This window comes from Gigantopelta aegis, chromosome 14 (assembly GCF_016097555.1).
Source record: "Gigantopelta aegis isolate Gae_Host chromosome 14, Gae_host_genome, whole genome shotgun sequence".
Lineage (NCBI taxonomy): Eukaryota > Metazoa > Mollusca > Gastropoda > Neomphalida > Peltospiridae > Gigantopelta > Gigantopelta aegis.
In genome coordinates this window covers 34,668,628-34,695,857 of record NC_054712.1, presented here as the reverse complement: position 1 = coordinate 34,695,857, position 27,230 = coordinate 34,668,628, and the positions used below count along the sequence as shown (strand labels likewise).

Here is a 27,230-nt window from a genome sequence, read left to right as displayed (position 1 = left end):
ATCTCTTATATGCAAAATCCCACATACAGGATAGTACATACCACGGCCTTGATATACCAGTCGTGGTGCACTGGTTGGAGCGAAAAATAGCCTAATAGATCCACCGACGGAGATCGATCCTAGACCTACCACGCACCAAGCGAACACTTTACCACTGGTCTACGTCCCGCCCCCTCTACAGTAGAAAGAAAGACATGTTTTATTTAACGACGCACTCAACACATTTTATTTACGGTTATATGGCGTCAGACATATGGTTAAGGACCACACAGAGTTTGAGAGGAAACCCGCTGTCGCCACTACATGGGCTACTCTTTCCGATTAGCAGCAAGGGATCTTTTATTTGCGCTTCCCACAGGCAGGATAGCGCAAACCATGGCCTTTGTTGCACCAGTTATGGAAACATCTTACAATGCAGCAAACTCGGGAATGTCCCTTTAAGAATGATGCATCGTCCTGGGGAGTGACATTTCTCCTGTAGATAAACTTAAGATGGATGTTTCGTCTTGGTGAGTGCAGGCGCATGTGCAGGAATTTTAGTAGTGGGGGTCGAGTCGTACTCATTTGTCCTAAAGACGATGTTAAAGAAGAAAGAAAGAAAGAAATGTTTTATTTAACGATGCACTCAACACGGGGCCCTGGACAGTGGGTTAGTGGTTAGTGATTAGTTGTTATATGTTAGTGAAAGAGAAGTCGGTGTGGCGGTCTTACACAAACCCCCCACCGAGTCGTAAAAGCTCGCTATACGTGGGAGCCGGTACCGGGATGAGAACGCAGTATCTGCCAAACTTAAGTCAGATGGGAAGCTTACGGTAGGTAGGTAACTAGTTGTACGTACTCATATACCACTAGGGTTTCGAACACGCCCATCCCGAGTCCGACCTCCGATAAGATCGGGGGCCTTATCGGAGGTCGGACTCGGGATGGGCTTAAAGGGACTGTCCTGAGTTTGCAGCCATTGTAAGATGTTTGCGATAACAGAGCCTTAAAGGGACTGTCCTGAGTTTGCAGCCATTGTAAGATGTTTGTGATAACAGAGCCTTGTTGGCGACTACTATTTCATACTAAATACATTTTCTTGTTTAGAATACCAGTGTCTGTATATCGAATGTGTTTACGGTCGTATTCTAATGTTTATAGCACTCAGTTTTTATTTTAATTCGTGATATATATTTTTTCATACGTACGAAATTATTGGTAGGTAAAATCCGGTTTGGGCTACTACAAGCATTAGGTCACCAACAAACACATTATAAATACAGATACTGATATTTTAAATAAGAAAATGTACCGGTATTTAATTTGTACATGTATGTTACGTCATCGAAAAGGCTCTTATTGGTCCGAAAGATTTTACAATGGTTGTAAACTCAAGACTGTCCCTTTAAGGTTTAAAGTTAGTAGGTGCCAGATTCATTTGAAGGGGAACAAGGGTGCACAAGTAGCGGCATACAACTTGAGGTGGATTGGAGGATCCAGCAATGTTTTAGATTACAAAGTTTGGCTATTTTAAATACCACTTTCTGTTTTAGCGAATCAGTTCGGTACGGTACATATACACTATTCTTAGAACGTACTTAATTCGACTGGCTGAGGAAAATGAATGAGTTAGCTTCTTTTTTTCAATATCAACAGCCAATAAAATCTTGCATTAATCATTAAAGGGACATACCCTAGTTTTTAAACACTAAGACATATTTTTTACTATTAGAGCCGTTTCTGATAACTGAAATCATACTTTACTTAGATTTTATTGTTTAGATTATCAATTTCTGTACATTCAAAGTGTTTTTGGTCATCCTGGTGTTTTTAATATGACAAAATGCATTTCTCATATTTTTAAAAACGCACGTGCGTCTGAGAAGTAACAGTTATGGAGTCGAGTTTTGGTCTAGTTTTAGAGAGTAATTCACCACTTCAAAGTCACAGACTCGTGTTTCACTCAACTGTAACTTTATCAAAATGTGTTACAGGTTTGTAGATCAACTAAAGTTCGTGTTAATTTTCACGGGTTGAAACTAGGGTATGCCCCTTTAGAGTGTGATGTTTCTAGATGTTTGATAGATGTACTGTTTTGTTCTATTGATATAATAATTATGTCTTTTTAATATTGTCTTGTTAGGGTGTTAGTTTTCATGTATACCGGTAATTGTAGCATTTGCCATTGGTTTTGTGTGTATGTGTGTGTGTATGAGTGCATGCCTGTGTGCGTGCGCGCGTGTGTGTGTGCGTACGTTGCGTGCGTGTGCGCCTGCGCGCTCGTGTGAGTGTTATGAACGAACATTCATCATTGACTGTAATAGTCATCTGTGATATAAAACAAGTTTTTTGACTTTATATTGGCTTCTGTGTCAAAATATTTTATGTGCTGATGTATATGTTATATTATGTAGTTTATACCCTTTAATATTTCATATGTTGATGTATTTGTTATATTATGTAGGTTATACCATTTAATATCGACAATATGACGTGTCTTAATAAAAGTAACGCCCATTATCATTGGCCGGACTTAACTATATTGTTTAATATTGGTGTTGTCTTTAAATAAACGTTAGATTTAAGTTAAAAAAAATTGTTGTTGTTTCTTAGTTATCTTCCCACTGAGTCGTTAAAACACGCTCTGGATGGTGGGAACCGTTACCAGGAGGCAAATCCAGTATCATTTCATTTCAACTTATTTTCGTGCTTATATCCAATTAAGGTTCAAGCACGCTGTCCTGGACACACACCTCAGCTATCTGGGCTGTCTGTCCAGGACAGTGGGTTAGTTGTTAGTTGGTTAGTGGTTAGTGAGAGAGAAGAGGGTGTAGTGGCCTTACACCTACCCATTGAGCCCTTAAGAACTCGCTCTGGGTTGGAGCTGGTACCAGGCTGCGAACCCTGCACCTACCAGCCTGTAGTGTGATGGCTTTACCACTGCGCCACCAGTCTTAAGACCGATGGCTTAACCACGTGAAAGGAGAAACCATCCGCGCCAAGCAGGCTATTCATATCGACAACAACAGTGTCAGAGAGAGAGAGAGAGAGAGAGAGAGAGAGAGAGAGAGAGAGAGAGAGAGAGAGAGAGAGAGAGAGAGAGAGAGAGAGAGAGAGAGAGAGAGACGAAGACGGGGTGGGGGGGGGGGGGTCGGTTTACAAAAGAAATACCTCGTCGCCACATACTCTTACCACAATACAACAAAAGATTGCGTGTCCTTCGGCTGTTTGGATAATTAAAACTTGAATATGGCTTTTTAAAAACAACAAAACAAACCCAAACCCTATAAGCACAACTACAGAAGACATTGAAAGAAAGAAAGAAATGTTTTATTTAACGACGGTATCTGGATTAAAAACCCCATGCCTCGACTGGGATCCGAAACCAGTACCTACCAGCCTGTAGACCGATGGCTAACCACGACGCCACCGAAGCCGGTAGAAGACATTGAATATGTATAGCAGACAGATTCTGATTTGGTTTTCATTTCAACGTATTTTCGTGCTCATATCCAATTAAGGTTCAAGCACGCTGTCCTGGGCACACACCTCAGCTATCTGGGCTGTCTGTCCAGAATAGTGGGTTAGTTGTTAGTGTGAAAGAAGAGGGTGTAGTGGTCTTACACCTACCCACTGAGTCGTTAAAACTCGCTCTGGGTGGAAGCCGGTACAGGGCAGCGAACCCTGTACCTACCAGCCTTATGTCCGATGGCTTAACCACGACACCACCGAGGCCGGTTTGCAGACAGAAAGGCACACGTGTATTTCTTTAATATTAATCACACTAGTGAGGGAAAACACCGTCATGAAAATAAAGGAAATTAGTGTGTGTTTATGTTCTGTTTGTTCTCTTTCATGAATACATCACGCACTGGATGATCTATTTTAAATGGTTTTTAAAAAATCAAGATTGCAGCTTTGATAAACGATGGGCGATTAGATTACGTTTTTAACAAAGCGTCACTGTCAAGTTTGTGTGTTACTACCAGTTAAATTAGTACCAGTAGTATAATATATATGAATGTATATTTACACTATCCTAAATAGGGCCCCGAAAGATTTATTTTGTAGTCATCTCCCATAATCAGATTTTCTTAGGAAAGAAAACAAGAAAAGTAGTTGATCATGTGACCAATGTTGGATTTGTGTCTACAACGTGAAAGGACACTTTGAACTGAATATTGTTTCGTAATAATTCGATTACCCACTTTTCTAAGCATAATAATCTCAGGTAAAGATCGCTCCTAAATTATATAAAGTTATATAATTTGAGCTTTTAGCTATATATTAAGAAATTATTATATTTATTGCCTAAGCTTAACTTTGAAAAGACTTGAAAAGTAAACTTCAATTTCTTGAATTTGTTATTTAACTTGACTCATGACTGTTGACAGGCACTTCCCCAATGTGTCTCCCGACTTCCACTTTGTCATTGGCAACATGTACGGTGTACTCTATACCACTGACGCTGATGACTTAGCAAGACTTCAATATTTCTTCCCTAAACACGTTTTGTTTTAATCATGTTTTCACCTATAAAGGTAGTTTTTGTTTGTCCCTACCTTAATCTTGACCATAATCCTAATTCTCAACCTAATCCTAATATGTATTACACACCTATTCAATCTTACAATAGTGATAAAGACATTTCAAACCATGTGGTAAATTTATCTAGTATCACACATGTGCAATCTGGACCAAATATGGGAAATTCCCTTTTTATTTTTACTGAATTTGGCACATTTGTTTTACTTATATCATATATCATTTACAAATGTTTACTTATTTCAAATATGATTCTGTCCCATCTTATTTGAAACTTACACTGAAAATTACAGATTACCACAGAGTGTGATTCTTAATGTTAAGGGGTTGGATGTAGCCCAGTGGTAAAGCGCTCGCTTAATATGCTGTTGGTCTGAGATTGATCACTGTTGGTGGGTCCATGGGCTATCTCTGTTACCAAATGTTTGATATCCATTAGCTGATGATTAATTAATCATTGTGCTCTAGTGGTGTCGTTAAAAACAACATTCTTAATATTAAGTAAATCATTGAAAGGAGTATTGATCATAGATTTAAGAAAGTGTAGTTAAATATTATAGTGTGTGTTTTGACATTAAATTAAAAATGTTTATTCATTGTACATGTTATTTTAGCTTCCTATTTATTTTGTGCAGGAACATATAACTCGACTGCTATGTGGTCTCATGGCATACATGTATTTTTCCATTAATAGCAAGGGATTTTTATATTCACCATCCCACAGACAAGATAGCACATACCACAGCCTGTGAGGTAACACCAAGGTTTATGACAAGGTTAATTTTTATGAACTATTATATGTATGACTCACTAAAGTTTAAAATAATATGTTGGTATGGACTGCAGTAGTGTTGTTACATGTAGAACATTAACACTGTTTTATCAGATAATAGCCACACAGGCAAAGTCAACATGGTTGCTACGTTGTTTCCTCTAGCCCTACCCTGTTTAAATGTGTGAAGATAGTGTTACAAATTAACTCTGTAATAAAGTGAAATTAAATCCAGACCAAATATCAGGAAATGACGTTATTTATAGGGTCGAGTACTTGGGGCACAGGCCAAGTCTAGTAAGACTGGAGTCCATTCACATGACTCTAATACCCATGCAAGGAAGGACACTCATTTAATTATATTGTTTTACATTATAGGGCTATAAGACGGAGGAAAAACAAAAGTCAAAAGTGATGGAATTCAATATAATGGCATGATTTGGCATCCACGTTCAGTGCTGGAATTATGATGCATAATACTATTTTACTTTATTACTTAGTCTCATTATCATCTAATGTAAGTATCGGGTACTTGGGTCCGGGTCGAGTTTGACCATCGAGTCCAATATTTTGGACTCGTGGAGGCCCTAGTTATGTATGTTTGCATTTCCAATAAAGGCTGTTTTAAGTTTATAAACTTCGTTGGAAATACTGCATTAAACTAGCTTTCAGGCTAAAAGGAAAAATAACCAATAATTAACTCTCTTGAATAGTTATGCAGTTTGCATTATTTTTGCTTGAATAGTGATGTAATTTGTATGATTTATGCATAGTGTAAGGAAAACATTAAAATGACGTCACATACATTGTATAAGATGCCCTTGTTTTCGGATAAAATTTGAAGGTTTAGCATAGGTATTTTATAAAATGCTTTGCAGCGTATACGTGAAAACAGGAGTAGGAACATCCCATTTTACGTAAAGTGTATAATAGATCAGGGCTAGCTCTGGCACTCGCCAAATTTTATTTTAATTTGGCAAAATAATTGTATGTAATAATGACATTTTTTTAGAAAATAACTGTTGATTTCTGCAATTTTTGAAGTTTAATAAACAATTTGGCGAAATTGTTTGCTCATCCAGAGCTAGCCCTGATAGATTTAAACTGTACAACTTATAGTACATAATTTTTTTAATTTCAATTTATTTAAGGCTATGGTATGTGCTATCCTGTCTGTGGAATGGTGCATGTAAAAGATCCCTTGCTACTAATGGAAAAATGTAGTGGGTTTCCAAATGTTTGGCAGCCAATAGCAGATGATTAATAAATCGATGTGCTCTAGTGGTGTCATTAAAAGAAAACAAACTTTTAAAACTTTTTTGTTATAGCAGCTTTCCTTTCCTTTCAACGTTTTTCTTGCTTATATCCAATTAAGGTTCAAGCACACTGTCCTGGGCACACCTCAGCTATCTGGGCTGTCTGTCGAGGACAGTCAATTAGTTGTAAGTGAGAGAGAAGAGGATGTAGTGATCTTGTCATGCCATTGAGTTGTTAAGACTCACTCTGGGTGGGTGAGAACCCTGTACCTGCCAGCTTTATGTCCAATGGCTTAACCACGACACCACCGAAGCTGGTCATAATTTTTTAATAAAGTTATCCTTTAAAAACTATTAAACAATTTTTGACATCCAAATGGTCATCAGTTACTAGATCTGAGATGCACACAATTTTCTCAATGTTACACCGCAGACAGTTAGTCCCATCATTTTCTGTGGTTTATTCATGATGTAAAACTTATATTTTGATGACTATTTTAGAAGAAACACTACAGGAAGACACTGAATATACCTGTTCATGACACGAGAGTTAGCCAGCACTGGATGCAGATGTCACAGTAGGGACAGGACATAAGCCTGTTCATGACACAAGAGTTAGCCAGCACTGGATGCAGATGTCACAGTAGGGACAGGACATAAGCCTGTTCATGACACAAGAGTTAGCCAGCACTGGATGCAGATGTCACAGTAGGGACAGGACATAAGCCCAATGGTAAAGCGCTTGCTTGATGTACGGTCAGTCTAGGATCGATCCCCGTCGGTGGGCCCATTGGTAAAGCGCTTGCTTGATGTGGGTCTAGTATCGATCCCCGTCGGTGGGCCCATTGGGCTATTTCTCGTTCAGGCCAGTGCACCATAACCGGTCCACCAAAGGCCGTGGTATGTGTTATCCTGTCTGTGGGAAAGTGCATATAAAAGATCCCTTGCTACAAATGGAAAAATATAGCGGGTTTCCTATCTGTGATTGTCAGAATGACCATATGTTTGACATCCAATAGCCGATGATTAATAAATCAATGTGCTCTAGTGGTGTTGTTAAACAAAACAAACTTTAACTTGGATACGGGTATCATTACAGGGAACATTATAGCACCTTCAAGGATTGTGTTGCAATTCACTATGCAAGTTTTAGAGATTGCTGCACAATTCTGTAACATTAAATACTAATTGCTACTCAAAATTTTGAAAACAAAATGCTCCCTGACATTCATTTTAAAAAATTTAATTTTTTTTATTTAACGACACACTCAACACATTTTATTGACGGTTATATAGCGTCAGACATATGATTAAGAACCACACAGATATTGAGAGACGAAACTCGCTGTCGCCACTTCATGGGCTACTCTTTTTTCGATTAGCAGCAGGGGATCTTTTATATGCACCATCCCATAGACAGGGTTGTACATACCACGACCTTTGATATGCCAGTCGTGGTGCACTGGCTGGAACGAGAAATCCATGACATTAAATGTTGTGAAAACTGACCAGTCACATAATCGTGTGTACCGGTAATTATTATTTGTATTTGTTTTTTCAGATGAGGAAACCATGAAAACAGAACATGCGTGTACATGTAATTACATGTATTAGTAGTTTTTTTCTTAGTTTTTTTCAGATCAGTGAACCATGAAAACTCCAATAGATGATGCAGTTTGATGGCCAATCAGTATGTCAGCGCAGTATGATGAGGATATTTACGACAACCCATTTTTTGTGGCCTTGCAGACCCAGTTTGGTGATATTCTCAAAAAGGCAGCACAAAATGGCTGGATCGTAAGAGAACATACATTATAATAATCACTTACTGTGGACAGAGTTTTATTAATGCACAGGCGAAATAGGCCCAGGCGAACTAGGCCCAGGCAAACTAGGCCCAGACCTAGGGTGCCAAATTTTAGAGGGCGGCAAAAGTCTTGCAAACAAAACAAAATTAATCTAGGCGCAAGCAAAATATTTAATCAAGATGTAAAGTGGTCGTTTGTGTATGAACACAATAAATAAATAATACTAAGGTCTTATCTCAGGGGATGTTATTATTGAGGGATTCATTGACATGTCAAAAATAAATTCTAGCACCACAACTAAGGTCTTTATAGAGGGGTGGGATCTTTATTCAGAAGGGTCTAAACTAAGGAGGACTATTGCAGATGCAGTGTGCCTAACTGGCCCAGCTAACTGAATACAGCCTGCATGGTGTTGTGATTATGCTTTTGGAGGCTTGGGAGGAGGTGTCGGCTGCACAAACATAAGTGGGCTAAGGTCCCCAAATACTCTGTGTCACAGTGGATACTAGTGTCTCCACGAGTACTCGAGTACTCTGGCACGGGCCGAGTCTAGCAAGACTTGAGTCCGTTCACAGGACTCGATCATGGCTACCCGTGCAACAAAGAGCACCCTCATTTAATTATATTTGTTTATGTTATTTTGCCAGTTACATTATAAGACATGGAGGAAAAACAAAAAGTCGAATGTGTGGGATGCAATACCATGCAATATGACTTGGCATCCATGTTCAGCGTTAAAATTCAGATGCATACTGCTATTTTATTTTATTTCTTAGTCTCATTATCATCTAGTGTCGGGTACTCGGGTCCGGGTCGAGTCTGACCCTCGAGTACTCAAGTCCGATATTTTAGACTCGTGGAAGCCCTAGTGGATACCGGCTTTTGCAGTACCAAATTAAAGCCAAATATTAGAATGTTATTCAGCAAAATGAATATTTTCATTTCATGTTACACGAACTACACTGGAAAGAATTTTGTTTGGGGCAATTTTCAGATATGTGGGTTATTTCCTTGAAACATTATTAAAAAGTGGCAGATTTAAACAACATATTTATTAAGTCAACTGAACTGCTAAATGTTGTAGGCAAATTGTATAAAAATTAGCAATTGGCTAATTTGGCTATGGGCAGGGTGAGCCCTGTATGTGTTCCATTGTCAGTGAATTTATTTTGTTTAAAGTATGTGAAGGAATATTGAAAGTTTACTGATATCCATTGCTTGCTGCTTCTTTTTTTTTAAAGCTATATCAAGGTAGTTCTTCCACTGGCCAAGTTCACCATAATTATGCAAATTAAAAAAAATTAATGGTGGACTTTATTTTACCTTGGTGAATTAATGTCTTGTAATGATACATATTTTATTGTAAAAAAAACCCCTGAGTTTCTACAATTTTATTGTAACCACACACCTCCCCCCCCACACCCCCGAGTTTCTATAATTTTAAGTACCATAGATAATTTAGTGCAATGTTCTGTGTACCCAGAGCAAGCCCTGGCTATATACAGTATAATTAACTTAATATTCAATATATAACATATGACTAACATAAAATATATTTTAAAAATTGGTAAGCAGGAAACACAATGTGCTTTCCTTCTGTTGTATTATTACAAACCCATTAATTTATTTTTATGAATTGCACGATTTCTGACTCTACAACTTGCAGTGAACTTGAGGTTACTTTCCAGGTTTGTGTGCCCCAGTTTCGTGTTGCCAGTGGTTACAAGGTGACCTCTAATGATGCCGAGGACCATGTCCTCATGCCCAAACAGTCCTCCAAAGAAGATGGTCAGTCAGACGAGATGGACACTTTCCAGTCTTTGTCTGCCAAGGTAACTGTACAGGGCTGGATAAGAATGTACAGAGATCTTGTTCATTTGAAGATGCTTAAAGAGAGAGAGAGAGAGAGAGAGGGGGGGGAGGGAGGGAGAGAGAGGGACAGGGACAGGACAGACATACACAGTGTTCTAGCTAGGATTTTGATGGGGCAGGGCGCTAATTTAATTGTAGGGCATTTTGAACTCGAAAATCTTATTTTTGAGGCAAGTGCTGGATTTGACAAATTTTTTACATTCATAAATATACTTTCAACTAGGTGTTTGCTAGGTGGTGTGTGGTTATGTGCGTGACGGTGCATTCAAGCTTTGTAAGACTGCCTGTCCGCTCGTCTGCAGTCATATCGACTAACAATAGAAAAGAAATAAAACATATCACGCTACTGCTGTTGGCTTTCACAACTGTGGCCAAACAATGTATTGTCAAACGTTTTTTTAGTTGGGAATTCAGACCCGTAACAACACTGTACACGCTTTGAGAGGAGAGCAAGATTTTGTATTTTTGTTTGACAATGAATTAGGGCAGGGCGGAAAACAAACATGGCAGGGTGGCACAAAACGGGGGCAGGGCGCAGTGCCCCTCTATTTATTGCTAGCTAGAACACTGAGACAGACAGACAGAGGCAAGGAGATGGGCAAGGAGAGATGGAGAGAGAGACAGAAAGAGGCAAGGAGAGATGGAGAGAGAGAGAGAAAGAGAGAGGCAAGGAGAGGGTCATGGAGAGATGGAGAGAGAGAGAGAGGGGAAAGGAGAGAGAGAGAGACAGAGAAAGAGAGAGAGGCAAGGAGAGAGAGAGACAGACTGAGAGAGAGACAGAGAGGGGCAAGGAGAGATGGAGAGAGAGACAGAAAGAGAGGCAGAAAGAGAGGCAAGGAGAGGGTCATGGAGAGAGAGGCAAGGAGAGAGAGAGAGAGAGACAGACAGACAGAGAGAGGAGAGGAGGGTGACAAAGCTAAGTGAAAACCAAAGGAATGATAGTTTATGACACTATATTACATTTTACACCTGTGCTTATCAGCTGTATGTTTGTTTGTTTGTTTGTACCTATTTTCGTGGTTATATCCAATTAAAGTTCAAGCATGCTGTCCAGCTATTTGGACTGTCTGTCCAGGACAGTGGGTTGGTTGTTGAGTTGTTAGTGAGAGAGAAGTCGGTGTAGTGGCCGTACACCTATCCACTGCATCGTTACGGTCAGTCTGAGTGTGAGCTGGTACTGACAGAGATGCGAACTCAGTACCTACCAGCCTTATGTTCGATGGCTTAACCTCCACGTAGTCACCACTGAGGCCATTTTAGCTGTATGACATAATTACAATACTAGTTCTAGAGAATAAGAGAAAAAAACATTACAATCAAATAAGGTGCTTCAAGCAAGTATATATAGGTCATAGGTCATGGTATGTTTTATTCTAAAATTCCTTTCTATGGGAAAATTGACACAAAAGATTCCTTTCTGCTGTTTGATAGCCTCTCTCTCAATATCTAGACTAAGTGTCGTGATGAAGAAAGAAAGAAAAGGTTTTATTTAACAACTCTCAAAACATTTCAGTTTGTGATTATATGGTGTCAGACTTGTGGTTAAGGAAGGAAGGAAATGGTCTATTTAACAACGCACTCAACACATTTTATTTATGGTTACATGGTGTCGGACATATGGTTAAGGACCACACAGGTATTGAGGGAGGAAACCAACTGTTGCCGCTTGATAGGCTATTCTTTTCGATTAGCAGCATGGGATCTTTTATATGCACGATCCTATAGACAGGATAGCACATACCACGGCCTTTGATGTACCAGTCGTGGTGCACAGACTGGAGTGAGAATGTGGTTAAGGGGCACATAGACAATGAGAGAGGAAACCAATGCTGCCACTCCATTGGCTGCTTTTTTAAAATTAACAGTTAGGGATCGTTGGTATGGATTGTCCCACAGACAGGATAGTACATACTGCAGCCTTTGTCATACCATTTATGGAGCACGGGTTGAAACAAGAAATAGCTCAGTGAGCCTACTGATGGGGATTGACACTCGATTTAAAAAAAATAAAAAAAATGTTTGTTTTATTTAATGACACCACTGGAGCACATAGATTAATTATTCATCGGTTATTGGATGTCAAACAATTCTGACTCGTAGTCGATGCTAGATTATTACGCATCACGCGAGTGCTTTACCACTGGGCAACGTCCCATCTCCAAAAATCTAAATAACTGCACATTTTGTGTAAAATATGTTGATGTGTTGTTAAAGAAATATTCCTTTCTTCTTTTTTTAATGTGAAGAAGTTTGACTTACCGGGTACTAGAATCAACCGGTCAGTTCACTATTTGTACATTATTTACATTGCAGGAAGTTGGTTTTGTTGGTGGTAAGCTTAAAACGGGAAAAGGCTTTGAAATCCAACAGCAGGTAAATATATTAAATATTACTTGTCCTGTGATTAGTCCCCTACCGGACTGCCCAACTAGAGGGGACTATAGGTTTTATCTCTGTCTGTCTGTCCGTCCGTCTGTCCCACATATAGTTTTCTAGATGTTTTTCTAGCATGCGTTGAGATATTGAGGTGAAATTTTGTGTATAGCTTTGTCATATACTGTTACAGATCATGTTTGATCTTCATGGCAATTTACCCATTTTTGACGGAATTATGGCCCTTGAGCTTAGGAGATGTAAACATTTGGTTTTCAGACTGGGTTTTTTCCAGAAGGCCTTGAGATATTTAGCTGAATTGTTTTAATAGCTTTATCATGTAGTTCCCTACAAAAATCACTAAAAAGATTATACCTTCAATTCTTATAGGCCTGTAATAATTATGTTAATGTCATGCTGATCAGCTGTGATGTTTTTTCTTGTACAGTGTAATCAGACAGTATTCTTTGTTTCTGACAGGTTACTATTCTGTTTGAAGAGACGTTCTGTGACGACAATGACGAGAGTTATCGTGTGATCTGCCTGGAGCATTTTCTTAATGCTCCTCCAGGTATTTGTGTGATCAATTTAATCGTTTTTCTTACACACCCATGTGAGAGAATACTGTGTGAGATTTAATATATCAAGTGGCAATGTCTAACATTTGATAGGGATTATTTTCATGACATCTCATTGGCTGCTTTATGATCTTAAGACACATTTAAAACCTCAACCGTAACCTGCCTTGGTGGTATAGTGATTAAGCAATCAGACTTAAGGCTGGTAGGTACTGGGTTCGCCTCCAAGTACTGGCTCACACACAGACCACTACTCCAACTTCTCTCTTACTAACCACTAATCCACTGACCAGGGCCCCGTTCCACGAAGCGATCTTAGCAGTAAGATCACCGTAAGCGCATAAGGTAGCTATGCACTTAAGGTGATTTTAGGGCTAAGCTTGCTTCGTGGAACGGGGCACTGGACTGATAGTTCAGGGCCTGTGCTTACAAAATGTTTAGAGTCCAGACTCAACCTCTAATGAAGGAAAGAAGGAAATGTTTATTTAATGACGCACTCAACACATTTTATTCATGGTTATATAGCATCAGACATATGGTTAAGGACCACACAGATATTGAAGGAGGAAACCCGCTGTCGCCACTTCATGGGCTACTCTTTTCGATTGGCAGCAAGGGATCTTTTGTATGCACCATCCCACAGACAGGATAACACATACCACGGCCTTTGATATACCAGTCGTGGTGCACTGGCTGGAACGAGAAATAACCCAATGGGCCCACTGACGGGGATCGATCCCAGACCGACCGTGCATCAAGCAAATGCTTTACCACTGCGCTACGTCCCGCCCCTCAACCTGTAATGAATTCACATGCATACAATTTGTATGGTGTTTTCATGACATTACTGCCTCAGACTTTTATTAGAGTCTCGAGTCTAGACTCTAAAAGCTTTACAAGCACCAGGCCAGATAGTTGAGGTGTGTGCCCAGAACAGCGTGCTTGAACCCTCAGTGGATTATAAGCACGGAAATAACTAAATGAATGAATGAATCCACCTTAGCTCAGGTAGTAAAGCACTTGTCTAAACTGCTTGGGTCATAAGCTTGAACCTCCTTGGGTTTTTCCCATTCCAACCAGTACCCCCACATCTAGTATATCAAATACCATGGTATGTGCTGTCCTGTCTTTTGAGAAAGTGCATGTGAAAATCGCTTGCTGGTAATGGGAAAATGTAACAGGTTTTCTCTTATGACTTCTTGTCAAGATTACTAAAATATTTAACATCCATTTGTCAATGATTAATTAATAAATGTACTGTCTTGTCTTTAAATGAAACAATTTTTGTTTAGGACCTGAAGTAAAAGAAGAGACACAGCCCACCCTCCATGTGATGAACTATGAACAGTGTTTAGATCTTCTATGGAACCACCCTGGTTAGTGATGCTGTAGAAAAAACATTTAACTAGCAGGACAGTTTTAAAATTGTAACAGTCTGTTTGGAAATGGTAATGTGATATTTGATTGTAAAAGCTGGGTAATGTGATATTTGATTGTAAAAGCTGTTTTGAAATTATAGCATGCATGTATTAAGAAGCCACACAAATGAGTACAAAGAGACCAGTTTAAACAATATTTTAATTTTAAATACACATACAGAGCAAAGTAGAAATAGTATGCAGCATATACCTTCTTGTTTTAAAGGCATGTTGTCACAGACCACTGGCCTATTAAATGGCCTAACAAAGTATTACCTGAACAAAGATATATTTGATTTCCTCCTAAATGTACTTTATTCAAACATCTACATAACCACCATACTTCACTTATTAATGCTATTTTGTGAAAATAATTCAATTATGGCAATGGTCCATTATTAAAAAACTAGGATTGACATGGTTCAATTAAAGTGATGCGATAGCTAGATTTAGTTTTCAAATATTAATGTAATTTTTATTTATTATCCATTTTTAGAGAAATAAGGTCCTTAAATCTGTGACAGTATGCCTTTAATCTACAATTACTGAACTTTTTTTGGGGGGGAGGTGGTGGGTGGGGTCAACTTTTGTTATGAGCTTAGTCTGACCACTTTGGAGAATATGTTTTCAGATTTTAGATGACTAATGCAGATCTGATTATTATTAAAGCATGTGGTTTGTTACACAGGAGGTTTGAAAACTCGGGATAACGTTGACAAGGTTCTTGGCACGTTTTCCGCATCCTACGATGGATTGGAGGCAGAAGGTCTTCGCGCTCTTGTTGTAAGTAACATTGTAATCAATACACTGACTGTACAAAGTCTCAGTTTGATCAGTTAGATGTTGGGACTTTCATGTGCACTAAGGGGCGGGACTTTCATGTGCACTAAGGGGCGGGACTTTCATGTGCACTAAGGGGCGGGACTTTCATGTGCACTAAGGGGCGGGACTTTCATGTGCACTAAGGGGCGGGACTTTCATGTGCACTAAGGGGCGGGACTTTCATGTGCACTAAGGGGCGGGACTTTCATGTGCACTAAGGGGCGGGACTTTCATGTGCACTAAGGGGCGGGATTTTCATGTGCACTAAGGGGCGGGACTTTCATGTGCACTAAGGGGCGGGACTCAGTGGTACAGTGCTAGCTCGATGCGCGGTCGGTGTAGGATCTATCCCCGTCGGTGGGCCAATTGGGCTATTTCTCGTACCAGCCAGTGCACCATGACTGGTATATCAAAGGCCGTGGTATGTACTACCCTGTCTGTGGGATGATGCATATAAAAGATCCCTTGCTGCTAATCGTAAAAAGAGTAACCCATGAAGTGGCGACAGCGGGTTTCCTCTCTTTACATCTATGTGGTCCTTTACCATATGTCTGATGCCATATAACTGTAAATAAAATGTGTTGAGTGCGTCGTTAAATAAAACATTTCTTTCTTTCTTTCATGTACACTAGTTTTGACTATATTGAATATTGAAGCTGGCAGATACGACGAAAATACCGAGAGGACACAAAGAATATGTATATTATGTAACATTACTGAGATTGAGGATGAGTTTCATTTTATCCGTTTATGTCCACGATATGAAATATTAATAAAGGAATTTATTAAAAAATACTATTTCAACCACCCCAGCGTCTTCAAACTAATACAACTCTTGACAACTGAAAACAATAAGGAGATAAATAATATTGGCAAATTCTTACGACATGTGAACCGATTTAGAGAACAATTACTTGTACAAACAAATTAATTATATGATGTATATATATAATGCTTCTTATATTAGTTGTTTGTATGTATTTGTCTGCAAGTCACTCTCCACCAGTTCCACACTATTGTATATATTGACGTTTTTTATTGTTATAATGCTGATAAGTTGTAAAAACTTGACGCAATAAAAGAACTTGAACTTGACTTGAGATGGACATTGATCAGGGCATCTAGAATTTTTATAAAATCCACTAGCCGTGGGATCAGTGATTTCAAAAATTTACTAGCCATGATTCAAAATTCACTGCCCTACTTTACTTCAAGTTAAAACAATTTTACTTAGAGAATAACTAACGAGCTACAAGGAATTACGGATTATCTGTCCCGAGTGAATTAATGTTGTAAACCCGAGCCTCTGGCGAGGGTTTTACAGCATTAATTCACGAGGGACAGATAATCCGTAATTCCTCGTAGTGAGTTGGTTATTCTCTTTATTACCCATTGTCAATCTTTAATGATTTTAAAAGTATATTTACGTTCTTGCTGCTGTAACAACTAACAAGCTCTACCAACCATAACAATATATTCATACGCGCCGTTACCGGTGCACACCCAACAGTATCCACCAAAGAATAGTTCCAAAAAACCCCAGTCAAAATAATAAAATAAAAACAATTTTAAACATTTGTACATATATTTTTATTTTTAATTCCGTAAATGTTCGTATTGTAAAACAATATTTGAAGTTCGTAGTAATAGTTTGACCGATGAATGGAATCATGAATGAACAAAAAGTAGTCCCGGCAGTATGTAATTGCCAATCAAATCTTGTCTTTTTAAAGCCAGCCAATCAGTGACTGTAGAAGCAATCTGCACACTGTGCAGAGATTGAAAAAATATTACCCCCTATATTTGAGCCCATATGGGTAATAATAATTAATAGTAATTATCAGATAGGTCACCTAAAGGGAGATAGAGCTTAAAACACTAACATTGGGTGGTGGTGGTGGGGGCAGCAGGATATTCATATTTACAAAATAGACTTAACTGCAGCATTTGACAAAAACAATTTCATTAGCAGTCAGGCATGGCAATAATAGTTATTTACTAGCCCAACATTAAATATCACTAGCCATGGGAGTGGGGCTACCATACTCTAGAAGCCATGTCGGGCATGGCAATAATAGTTATTTACTAGCCCAACATTAAATATCACTAGCCATGGGAGTGGGGCTACCATAATCTAGATGCCCTGTTGATTTACATTTATGTGCAATTTACTTTGACACCTTTTTGTGAAACATGGATCAATGTTTCAGGGCTCACCCTGTTCATTGCATGATTATACAGTTGCTAATTTTTATACAAAGTGGCTACAACATTTAGTCTTTTGTAAATTTTATAATAAATTTTCAAGGAATTTACTACACATATCCGTAAATTAGCTAAGCCACAATTCGCTCCAATGTGAGTCTTGTAATTATGTCTACAACTAAAATTGTTTTGAGAATATTCCTCCGATGTTCATTGTATTAATATTAGTGAATGATTAAAGAATTTGAAGCTGTTCATTGTTTTGTTTACCACTGAACAATGTTTATTGTTTTCTCACTACTGATGGGGTTTTTTTCAGGATGTTGCAACAACACAATTTACAAAAATCATGCAGATTCTTTTAAAGGATTCATTTGTGGTAAAAGTTTATTATTATTATTATTTTTTTAAACAGACTGTTAAATTTGAAAGTATTGTCAGACTTCATTTAATATTATGTTGGTCTACATTTAGTAACATAAGACCATTTTCTTTTAATTAGCAACAGCATGTCCTATAAACTATTTTCAATTCTAAGTTTTGAACACTTAATTTTATGCATTATTTTCTCCAAGCTCTTTACACCGATCTTCATACAGAATCCGGTGGGCCCATTGGGCTATTTTTCATTCCAGCTAGTGCACTACAACTGGTATATCAAAGGCCATGGTATGTGCTGTCCTGTCTGTGGGATGGTGCATATAAAAGATCCCTTGCTACTAATGGACCAAATGTTTGACATTCAATAGCTGATAATTAATAAATCAGTGTGCTCTATTGGGGGTCACTACTTCAAATGGAGGTTAAAATATGGGTGAGAAATGTATAAATATGAATTTTTAATTATTTTGTTTTACATGTAGGTTGCTGGAATATTTAAAACACTAAGTTATAAAATATAGTAACTAGCACCTCGACTGTTATTTTCCAGAAACGGGCTGCACGACACAGTAAAGTTTACATGGACAATCTCAAAATGGCTGTAGAAGTAAGTAATATTGTTTAGTACTTAATAGGAATTCAGTGCTGGTTGCGTGCTCGCTTGAGGTGCTTGCGTCGCAGGATTGAACCACCTCGGTGGATCCAGCTGGGGGCGAGATGTAGCCCAGTGGTAAAGCGCTCGCTTGATGTGCAGTCGATTTGGAATCGATCCCCATTGATGGGCCCATTGGGATATTTCTCTCTTCAGCCAGTGCACCACGACTGGTACATCAAAGGCCGTAGTATGTGCTATCCTGTCTATGGGATGGTGGATATAAAAGATCCCTTGCTGCTTATCGAAAAGAGTAGCCTATGAAGTGGCGACAGCGGGTTTCCTCCTTCAATATCTGTGTGGTCCTTAACCATATGTCTGATGCCATATAACTGTAAATAAAATGTGTTGAGTGCGTCGTTAAATAAAACATTTCCTTCCTTCCTTCCTTCCATTCAGCTGATTGGTGTTTTTTTTCGTTCCAACCAGTGCACCACAACTGGTCAACGGTCGTGGTATGTGTTTTCCTGTCTGTGGGGAAGTGCAGATAAAAGATCCCTTTCTGCATTAGAAAAAATGTAGCGGGTTTCCTCTGATGACTACGAGTCAGAATTACCAAATGTTTGACATCCAATAGCTGATGATTAGTTAATTGATGTGCTCCAGTGGTGTTGTTAAACAAAACAAACTTATTATTACTTCTTTCCATTACTGATTCACTGTTTTATGTTGACAGCTATCACATTTTTGGCAGAGAAGACCCTTGATTAACATAGAACTTTAACACTGTATTATATTCTACATTAACACCACAACAAATGTCTTTGAACCGATATTTCCTATTTTCTGTGTTGCTAAAGCTCATGGCAACTAAAAATTTTTTCACTCAGGACATAAACATGATACGAAATGGAATCTCGTTTAATATCCTATGAACACAATCCCGTTTTCCTTGACATTTAGATGTATCTGATGAGTGCTGTACACAAGAATCTTTTCCGAGTGATCGCCACTGTCATGTCTAGTTCGGACGCAGAGTTAAACAAAACCACGAGGAACTTAGCACAGCTTCAGCTACATGATCTGGGGGTCAGGGAAATATTCAGGTAAATTCCACACACGGATCACAGAGTTAAACAAAACCACGAGGAACATAGCACAGCTTCAGATACATGATCTGGGGGTCAGAGAAATATTCAGGTAAATTCCAGACACGGATCACAGAGTTAAACAAAACACCGAAGAACATAGCACAGCTTCAGCTACACGATCTGGGGGTCAGGGAAATATTCAGGTAAATTCCACACACGGATCACAGAGTTAAACAAAACCACGAGGAACATAGCACAGCTTCAGATACATGATCTGGGGGTCAGAGAAATATTCAGGTAAATTCCACACACGGATCACAGAGTTAAACAAAACACCGAAGAACATAGCACAGCTTCAGCTACACGATCTGGGGGTCAGGGAAATATTCAGGTAAATTCCACACACGGATCGCAGAGTTAAACAAAACCACGAGGAACATAGCACCGCTTCAGCTACACGATCTGGGGGTCAGGGAAATATTCAGGTAAATTCCACACACGGATCCCAGAGTTAAACAAAACCACGAGGAACATAGCACAGCTTCAGCTACACGATCTGGGGGTCAGGGAAATATTCAGGTAAATTCCAGACACTGATCGCAGAGTTAAACAAAACCACGAGGAACATAGCACAGCTTCAGCTACACGATCTGGGGGTCAGGGAAATATTCAGGTAAATTACAGACACGGATTGCAGAGTTAAACAAAACCACGACGAACATAGCACAGCTTCAGCTACACGATCTGGGGGTCAGGGAAATATTCAGGTAAATTCCAGACACTGATCACAGAGTTAAACAAAACCACGAGGAACATAGCACAGCTTCAGCTACACGATCTGGGGGTCAGGGAAATATTCAGGTAAATTCCAGACACTGATCACAGAGTTAAACAAAACCACGAGGAACATAGCACAGCTTCAGCTACACGATCTGGGGGTCAGAGAAATATTCAGGTAAATTCCACACACGGATCACAGAGTTAAACAAAACCACGAGGAACATAGCACAGCTTCAGATACATGATCTGGGGGTCAGGGAAATATTCAGGTAAATTCCACACACGGATCACAGAGTTAAACAAAACCACGAGGAACATAGCACAGCTTCAGATACATGATCTGGGGGTCAGAGAAATATTCAGGTAAATTCCAGACACGGATCACAGAGTTAAACAAAACACCGAAGAACATAGCACAGCTTCAGCTACACGATCTGGGGGTCAGGGAAATATTCAGGTAAATTCCACACACGGATCACAGAGTTAAACAAAACCACGAGGAACATAGCACAGCTTCAGATACATGATCTGGGGGTCAGAGAAATATTCAGGTAAATTCCACACACGGATCACAGAGTTAAACAAAACACTGAAGAACATAGCACAGCTTCAGCTACACGATCTGGGGGTCAGGGAAATATTCAGGTAAATTCCACACACGGATCGCAGAGTTAAACAAAACCACGAGGAACATAGCACCGCTTCAGCTACACGATCTGGGGGTCAGGGAAATATTCAGGTAAATTCCACACACGGATCCCAGAGTTAAACAAAACCACGAGGAACATAGCACAGCTTCAGCTACACGATCTGGGGGTCAGGGAAATATTCAGGTAAATTCCAGACACTGATCGCAGAGTTAAACAAAACCACGAGGAACATAGCACAGCTTCAGCTACACGATCTGGGGGTCAGGGAAATATTCAGGTAAATTACAGACACGGATTGCAGAGTTAAACAAAACCACGACGAACATAGCACAGCTTCAGCTACACGATCTGGGGGTCAGGGAAATATTCAGGTAAATTCCAGACACTGATCACAGAGTTAAACAAAACCACGAGGAACATAGCACAGCTTCAGCTACACGATCTGGGGGTCAGGGAAATATTCAGGTAAATTCCAGACACTGATCACAGAGTTAAACAAAACCACGAGGAACATAGCACAGCTTCAGCTACACGATCTGGGGGTCAGAGAAATATTCAGGTAAATTCCACACACGGATCACAGAGTTAAACAAAACCACGAGGAACATAGCACAGCTTCAGATACACGATCTGGGGGTCAGGGAAATATTCAGGTAAATTCCACACACGGATCACAGAGTTAAACAAAACCACGAGGAACATAGCACAGCTTCAGATACATGATCTGGGGGTCAGAGAAATATTCAGGTAAATTCCAGACACGGATCACAGAGTTAAACAAAACACCGAAGAACATAGCACAGCTTCAGCTACACGATCTGGGGGTCAGGGAAATATTCAGGTAAATTCCACACACGGATCACAGAGTTAAACAAAACCACGAGGAACATAGCACAGCTTCAGATACATGATCTGGGGGTCAGAGAAATATTCAGGTAAATTCCACACACGGATCACAGAGTTAAACAAAACACCGAAGAACATAGCACAGCTTCAGCTACACGATCTGGGGGTCAGGGAAATATTCAGGTAAATTCCACACACGGATCGCAGAGTTAAACAAAACCACGAGGAACATAGCACCGCTTCAGCTACACGATCTGGGGGTCAGGGAAATATTCAGGTAAATTCCACACACGGATCCCAGAGTTAAACAAAACCACGAGGAACATAGCACAGCTTCAGCTACACGATCTGGGGGTCAGGGAAATATTCAGGTAAATTACAGACACGGATTGCAGAGTTAAACAAAACCACGACGAACATAGCACAGCTTCAGCTACACGATCTGGGGGTCAGGGAAATATTCAGGTAAATTCCAGACACTGATCACAGAGTTAAACAAAACCACGAGGAACATAGCACAGCTTCAGCTACACGATCTGGGGGTCAGGGAAATATTCAGGTAAATTCCACACACGGATCCCAGAGTTAAACAAAACCACGAGGAACATAGCACAGCTTCAGCTACACGATCTGGGGGTCAGGGAAATATTCAGGTAAATTCCAGACACTGATCGCAGAGTTAAACAAAACCACGAGGAACATAGCACAGCTTCAGCTACACGATCTGGGGGTCAGGGAAATATTCAGTTAAATTACAGACACGGATTGCAGAGTTAAACAAAACCACGACGAACATAGCACAGCTTCAGCTACACGATCTGGGGGTCAGGGAAATATTCAGGTAAATTCCAGACACTGATCACAGAGTTAAACAAAACCACGAGGAACATAGCACAGCTTCAGCTACACGATCTGGGGGTCAGGGAAATATTCAGGTAAATTACAGACACGGATCGCAGAGTTAAACAAAACCACGAGGAACATAGCACAGCTTCAGCTACACAATCTGGGGGTCAGGGAAATATTCCAGACATGGATCAGTTTCAGGCAGGCATTTGAAATATATAATTGGCTGGTTAGGAGGTGAGTAAACAAGTTGTTTATAAATAGGGGTCAAGGAATAGTTTCTTTGGTTTTACAAATGATTTATTTTGTGCTTATAGTTGGAAAAAAGGCATTTGTACAATATATTTGTTTTGGTTGATGGTGATGGGTGGGTGGGTGAGTGGGGGTTATGGGTGGCAAATGGAAGAAAAACCCATTAAATTATATTGAATAATCACCATTACGGGTGTTTTACTCTGTTTTAGGTCTTATAAGCAGTTAAAAATGAGTACCTGGTTAGTTAGTTAGCAGGTAGATAAATAGAGCCAAATTTACAAAGTCTATTTATGTCTTACACGCGTGCATAACTACATACATTTACAATGCTTAAACACATGCTTTTAAGAAAAGCGGGCTTCGTAAGTTGGCCCATAATATTTTTATGCACCGATTGTTTTGTAAATACAAATGTAATATGTTTTGTGCTTGGTTTGAGAAAAAGGCATATACGTAATATATTTGTTTTGACTAATAGTAGGGTTAAAAGATATGGATGCCAAATGGAACCAAAGATCAAACAAGAATGAATAGTCGTCATAGATAGTATAATATATTTATCTGTAATCATGTCTTTAAAGGACAGTGTTAATGCTGTCAAGTTGGGGTGGGGAAATAAAGTTGCACTGAATTAGCCTTTTTTCTTTTTACGCTGATATTAAATAAATTATTCTGTATCTTTTTCAGCCAAAATATAAAACCTGCTAAAAAGGAGCTTGCGAAATTGAACAGTTACAGTACTCCACTTGGAAGACTACTGTGCATTAAGAGAGTTACCTCCCTTCTCTCCAGATCACCATCCACAGCTAGCCATTCAGCAGGTGACATGATATCACAATTTACATATTAAAAATATTCATGTGAAAACTAAGAATTAAATATTTTAATCTATATTGCAGAATATTTTTGTGAGAATGCCAGTAGTTTGTTAATTGTTTTTATACGTAATTCAACCAAATTTAATCATAATGTAATTACATGTATTATAGAAATCTGATATAATTTCATATGATGTAATTATGTTCCACATAGTACATTGTGGTCACATTTCAAGTAATATATTCACATTCCACGGAACATAATAATTTTGACATAAAGTCATCATATTCTACATAATGTAACCATTTTCCACATAAAATAAAAATATTCTGCTTGAAATAATCATATTTTACTTCAAAATAATCACATATCCGCATCAAATTACATTTCACATAAAATAACATTACAAATAAAAGCGATAGTTATGTTTGTGCATCGCTCGCGTAATTATAGTTTTGCATAACCCATTTTTCATTCGTGCATTGAATTTATGACATCATTTACATGGTCATGACGGCTTACATAAAAAAGAAATGGGTTACTTTAAATTGTTTTTGCTTAACCCATAAATGGTTTATGCAAATTATCAATTCTAGGAGAACTGTATTCCACAAATACAGTGGAAGTGTTTTTCATGATCATTATCTAATTTTCAGCGATGATGACCACCGATGACTTTCTGCCATTACTCATCTTCCTTATCATCAAATCTGAGATTCCCAACTGGTGAGAAGTAAACACAATTTAACAGATTGTCAACAAGGAAGAAAGGAATGTTTTACTTAACGATGCACTCAGCACATGTTAATTACAGTTATATGGAGTCAGACATATGGTTAAGGACCACACAGATGCTGAGGGAGGAAATCGGCTGTTACTGCGTCATGGGCTACTCTTTTTCTGCAGCGAGAATATCTTTTATTTGCAGTATTTCACGAGCAGGATAATACATACCACAGCCTTTGTAAACTGTATGCAGTATTTGAAATGAGGGTGCAGTTTTTTTAATAGAAAATGGAATTAATAGATTGTTTTCTATAAAACAATTTTTTTTATCAGTAAGTGCGCACATATATATACATGCATACATACATGCATACATGAAAGTTGCGGGCGATTCGGTGCCATAGGTTCGAGTCCCAACAACTGCACGGGACAATTTGTGAGGCCAGAAAGGATTTAATTATCCCCTGCGCCAGTGCGTTAATATCTATGTATGTAACAGTCAACCTTGACATACATACGATATTTGATATTCTATTCTTACATCAATACATACTAGCCAGTGCCCACTGTTTCATGCACGTAAGCGGGATCGACAGCGTAACTTGTAAACCTCATGCATATAGTTGAGTTAAAGAACATCCTTTTTATGAATGCCTCAATAGCTCAAAAGATATCGTGGCAAGTCTGCAAAGTTGCGGGAAATTCGGTGCTATAGGTTCGAGTCCCAGCCATGGCACAGGACAATTTGTGAGGCCAGAAATGATTTAATTATCCCCTGTGCCAGTGCGTTAATATCTATGTATGTAAAGTCAACCTCGACATACATACAATATATAGATATTCATACATCAATATATACATACATGTACATACGTTCATACATACATACATACATACATACATCAATGCATCAATGCATACATACATACATACATACATACATACATCAGTGCATACATACATACATACATACATAAATCTGCAAACTGTTATGAAAAACCCTATTACAGCACGTCCGGTTATTGCATATAGAAAAAATCCAAGTCTCAAGGATATCTTAGTCTCCACCCGACTACACACCGCTTAAGCCTCTAAGCCAATCCATTTTTCAGTGGTTGGTTTGTTGTTATCCCTTTCCTAACAATTTTGTAAAAACAAATACATCGTATCCGGCTGTAAACAAAACATAGTACTAGCCAAATAAATTTAAAACAAGACCGAAAAACAGTTATATTTTGTATATCACAACGGTCAATTTAAAATCAATTTCGAATCCCTGGGGCAAAATTAGAAAATAACAATTTTTTAGTTTAAAAAAATTCCTGAGCCAGTGCGTTCATTCATTCTTAAATACATACATACATACATACATACATACATACATACATATATGTAACACACTTCTGTGTATTGGACACTTATTGTGATAGTTTTATTAGCAGTAGGCTTGGTTAACCTTTAACACGTAAAAGTTAAAATAGAGTGAAAGAGTATAATAGAGAGTGTGACATTGCAATGGGAAATAGCCTCTTGAAAATAGACTAACACTCATCTCCATAAAAGTTACGTGAAGTATGTGCGTTTTAGAATTATACAAAAATGCATTTCGTGCTCTTACAAACACCAGGATGACCAAAAGCACTTTGGATGTTCGGAAGTGGATAATCTAAACAATGAATGTTTGATTTCAGTGATCATAAACAGCTGTAATAGTGAAAAATATGCTGTAGTGTTTAAAAACTAGGGTCGGTCACTTTGACATGATTTCTGAAATAATATTGTTTTTCCTTGACAGGAATGCCAGTCTGGTGTATATGAGTCAGTTTCGTTTTTCAAAGTGTCATTTTGAGGATGAGTTTGGGTAAGTAATATTATATATGGTGTATATGAATCAGTTTCGTTTTTCAAAGTGTCATTTTGAGGATGAGTTTGGGTAAGTAATATTATAAATTCACTGTCAGTTTTGTTTTTCAAAGTGTTATTTTGAAGATGAGTTTCGGTGAGTATTATTATTATAAATTCACCTTCAGTTTTGTTTCTCAAAATGTCGTTTTGAAGACTAGTTTGTGTGAGTAGTATTATAAATTCACTGTCAGTAATCCAACTTCTAGATTTGTTTATCTGTGTTTATTAAATTACACATAATGATAATTATCAGTATCTTTATGATGACCTAAAATATAAAATAACATTTGCTTGTTGACTTTGTGGCTTTTTGACCATTGTTTTTAACATGTAGATGTTGGGTAGATTCTCATTGGTAGAGCCTTTTTTGACAGTGTTATTTAGGTGCCATTTTAAAAGTAAACCATATATCCAGGCCTCACGCGAGGTCAAAATCATAGAGCGAAGTCATTTCTCTCTTAAACTTTAGAGAGGGTGAAGTTTTTAACAGGGAGACTTGAATTTTTAATAATAAAAAAGGGTATCTTAATACAGGTGCAACTTTTACAATCTGTATTTTATTTTATTTTATTATTTTTTTGCTTACTGTCTGTACTGCTAATTGATGGATATGTGCTTTTTAAAATCACCTTTCCACATGTCGCCTTCTTTAGAAATAATGAAATGTAATTGAAAAGCACTAATTTAACCGTTTAGAATTCATTCTCTTAC

At 38.5% G+C, this 27,230-nt stretch overlaps 1 protein-coding gene across 3 annotated transcripts in view; it reads left to right on the top strand.

The window, feature by feature from the left end:
* The first annotated feature begins 4,092 nt into the window (after nucleotides 1-4,092).
* Nucleotides 4,093-27,230, top strand: part of LOC121388996 (ankyrin repeat domain-containing protein 27-like) — a 51,190-nt gene continuing 28,052 nt past the window's right edge. Inside the window, exons 1-14 of one of the 3 annotated variants that reach the window (XM_041520581.1) lie at nucleotides 4,112-4,210; nucleotides 7,054-7,285; nucleotides 8,182-8,349; nucleotides 10,049-10,192; nucleotides 12,546-12,605; nucleotides 13,086-13,176; nucleotides 14,476-14,559; nucleotides 15,290-15,384; nucleotides 17,948-18,007; nucleotides 18,560-18,616; nucleotides 19,565-19,707; nucleotides 23,757-23,890; nucleotides 24,545-24,614; nucleotides 26,410-26,475. In XM_041520581.1, the coding sequence (XP_041376515.1) occupies nucleotides 8,245-8,349; nucleotides 10,049-10,192; nucleotides 12,546-12,605; nucleotides 13,086-13,176; nucleotides 14,476-14,559; nucleotides 15,290-15,384; nucleotides 17,948-18,007; nucleotides 18,560-18,616; nucleotides 19,565-19,707; nucleotides 23,757-23,890; nucleotides 24,545-24,614; nucleotides 26,410-26,475 (1,109 nt within the window). In that variant the 5' untranslated portion in view covers nucleotides 4,112-4,210; nucleotides 7,054-7,285; nucleotides 8,182-8,244. Of the gene's footprint in view, nucleotides 4,211-6,675; nucleotides 7,286-8,181; nucleotides 8,350-10,048; nucleotides 10,193-12,545; nucleotides 12,606-13,085; nucleotides 13,177-14,475; nucleotides 14,560-15,289; nucleotides 15,385-17,947; nucleotides 18,008-18,559; nucleotides 18,617-19,564; nucleotides 19,708-23,756; nucleotides 23,891-24,544; nucleotides 24,615-26,409; nucleotides 26,476-27,230 lie in introns of those variants that run through there. The other 2 variants (XM_041520584.1, XM_041520582.1) reach the window with 2 other exon arrangements.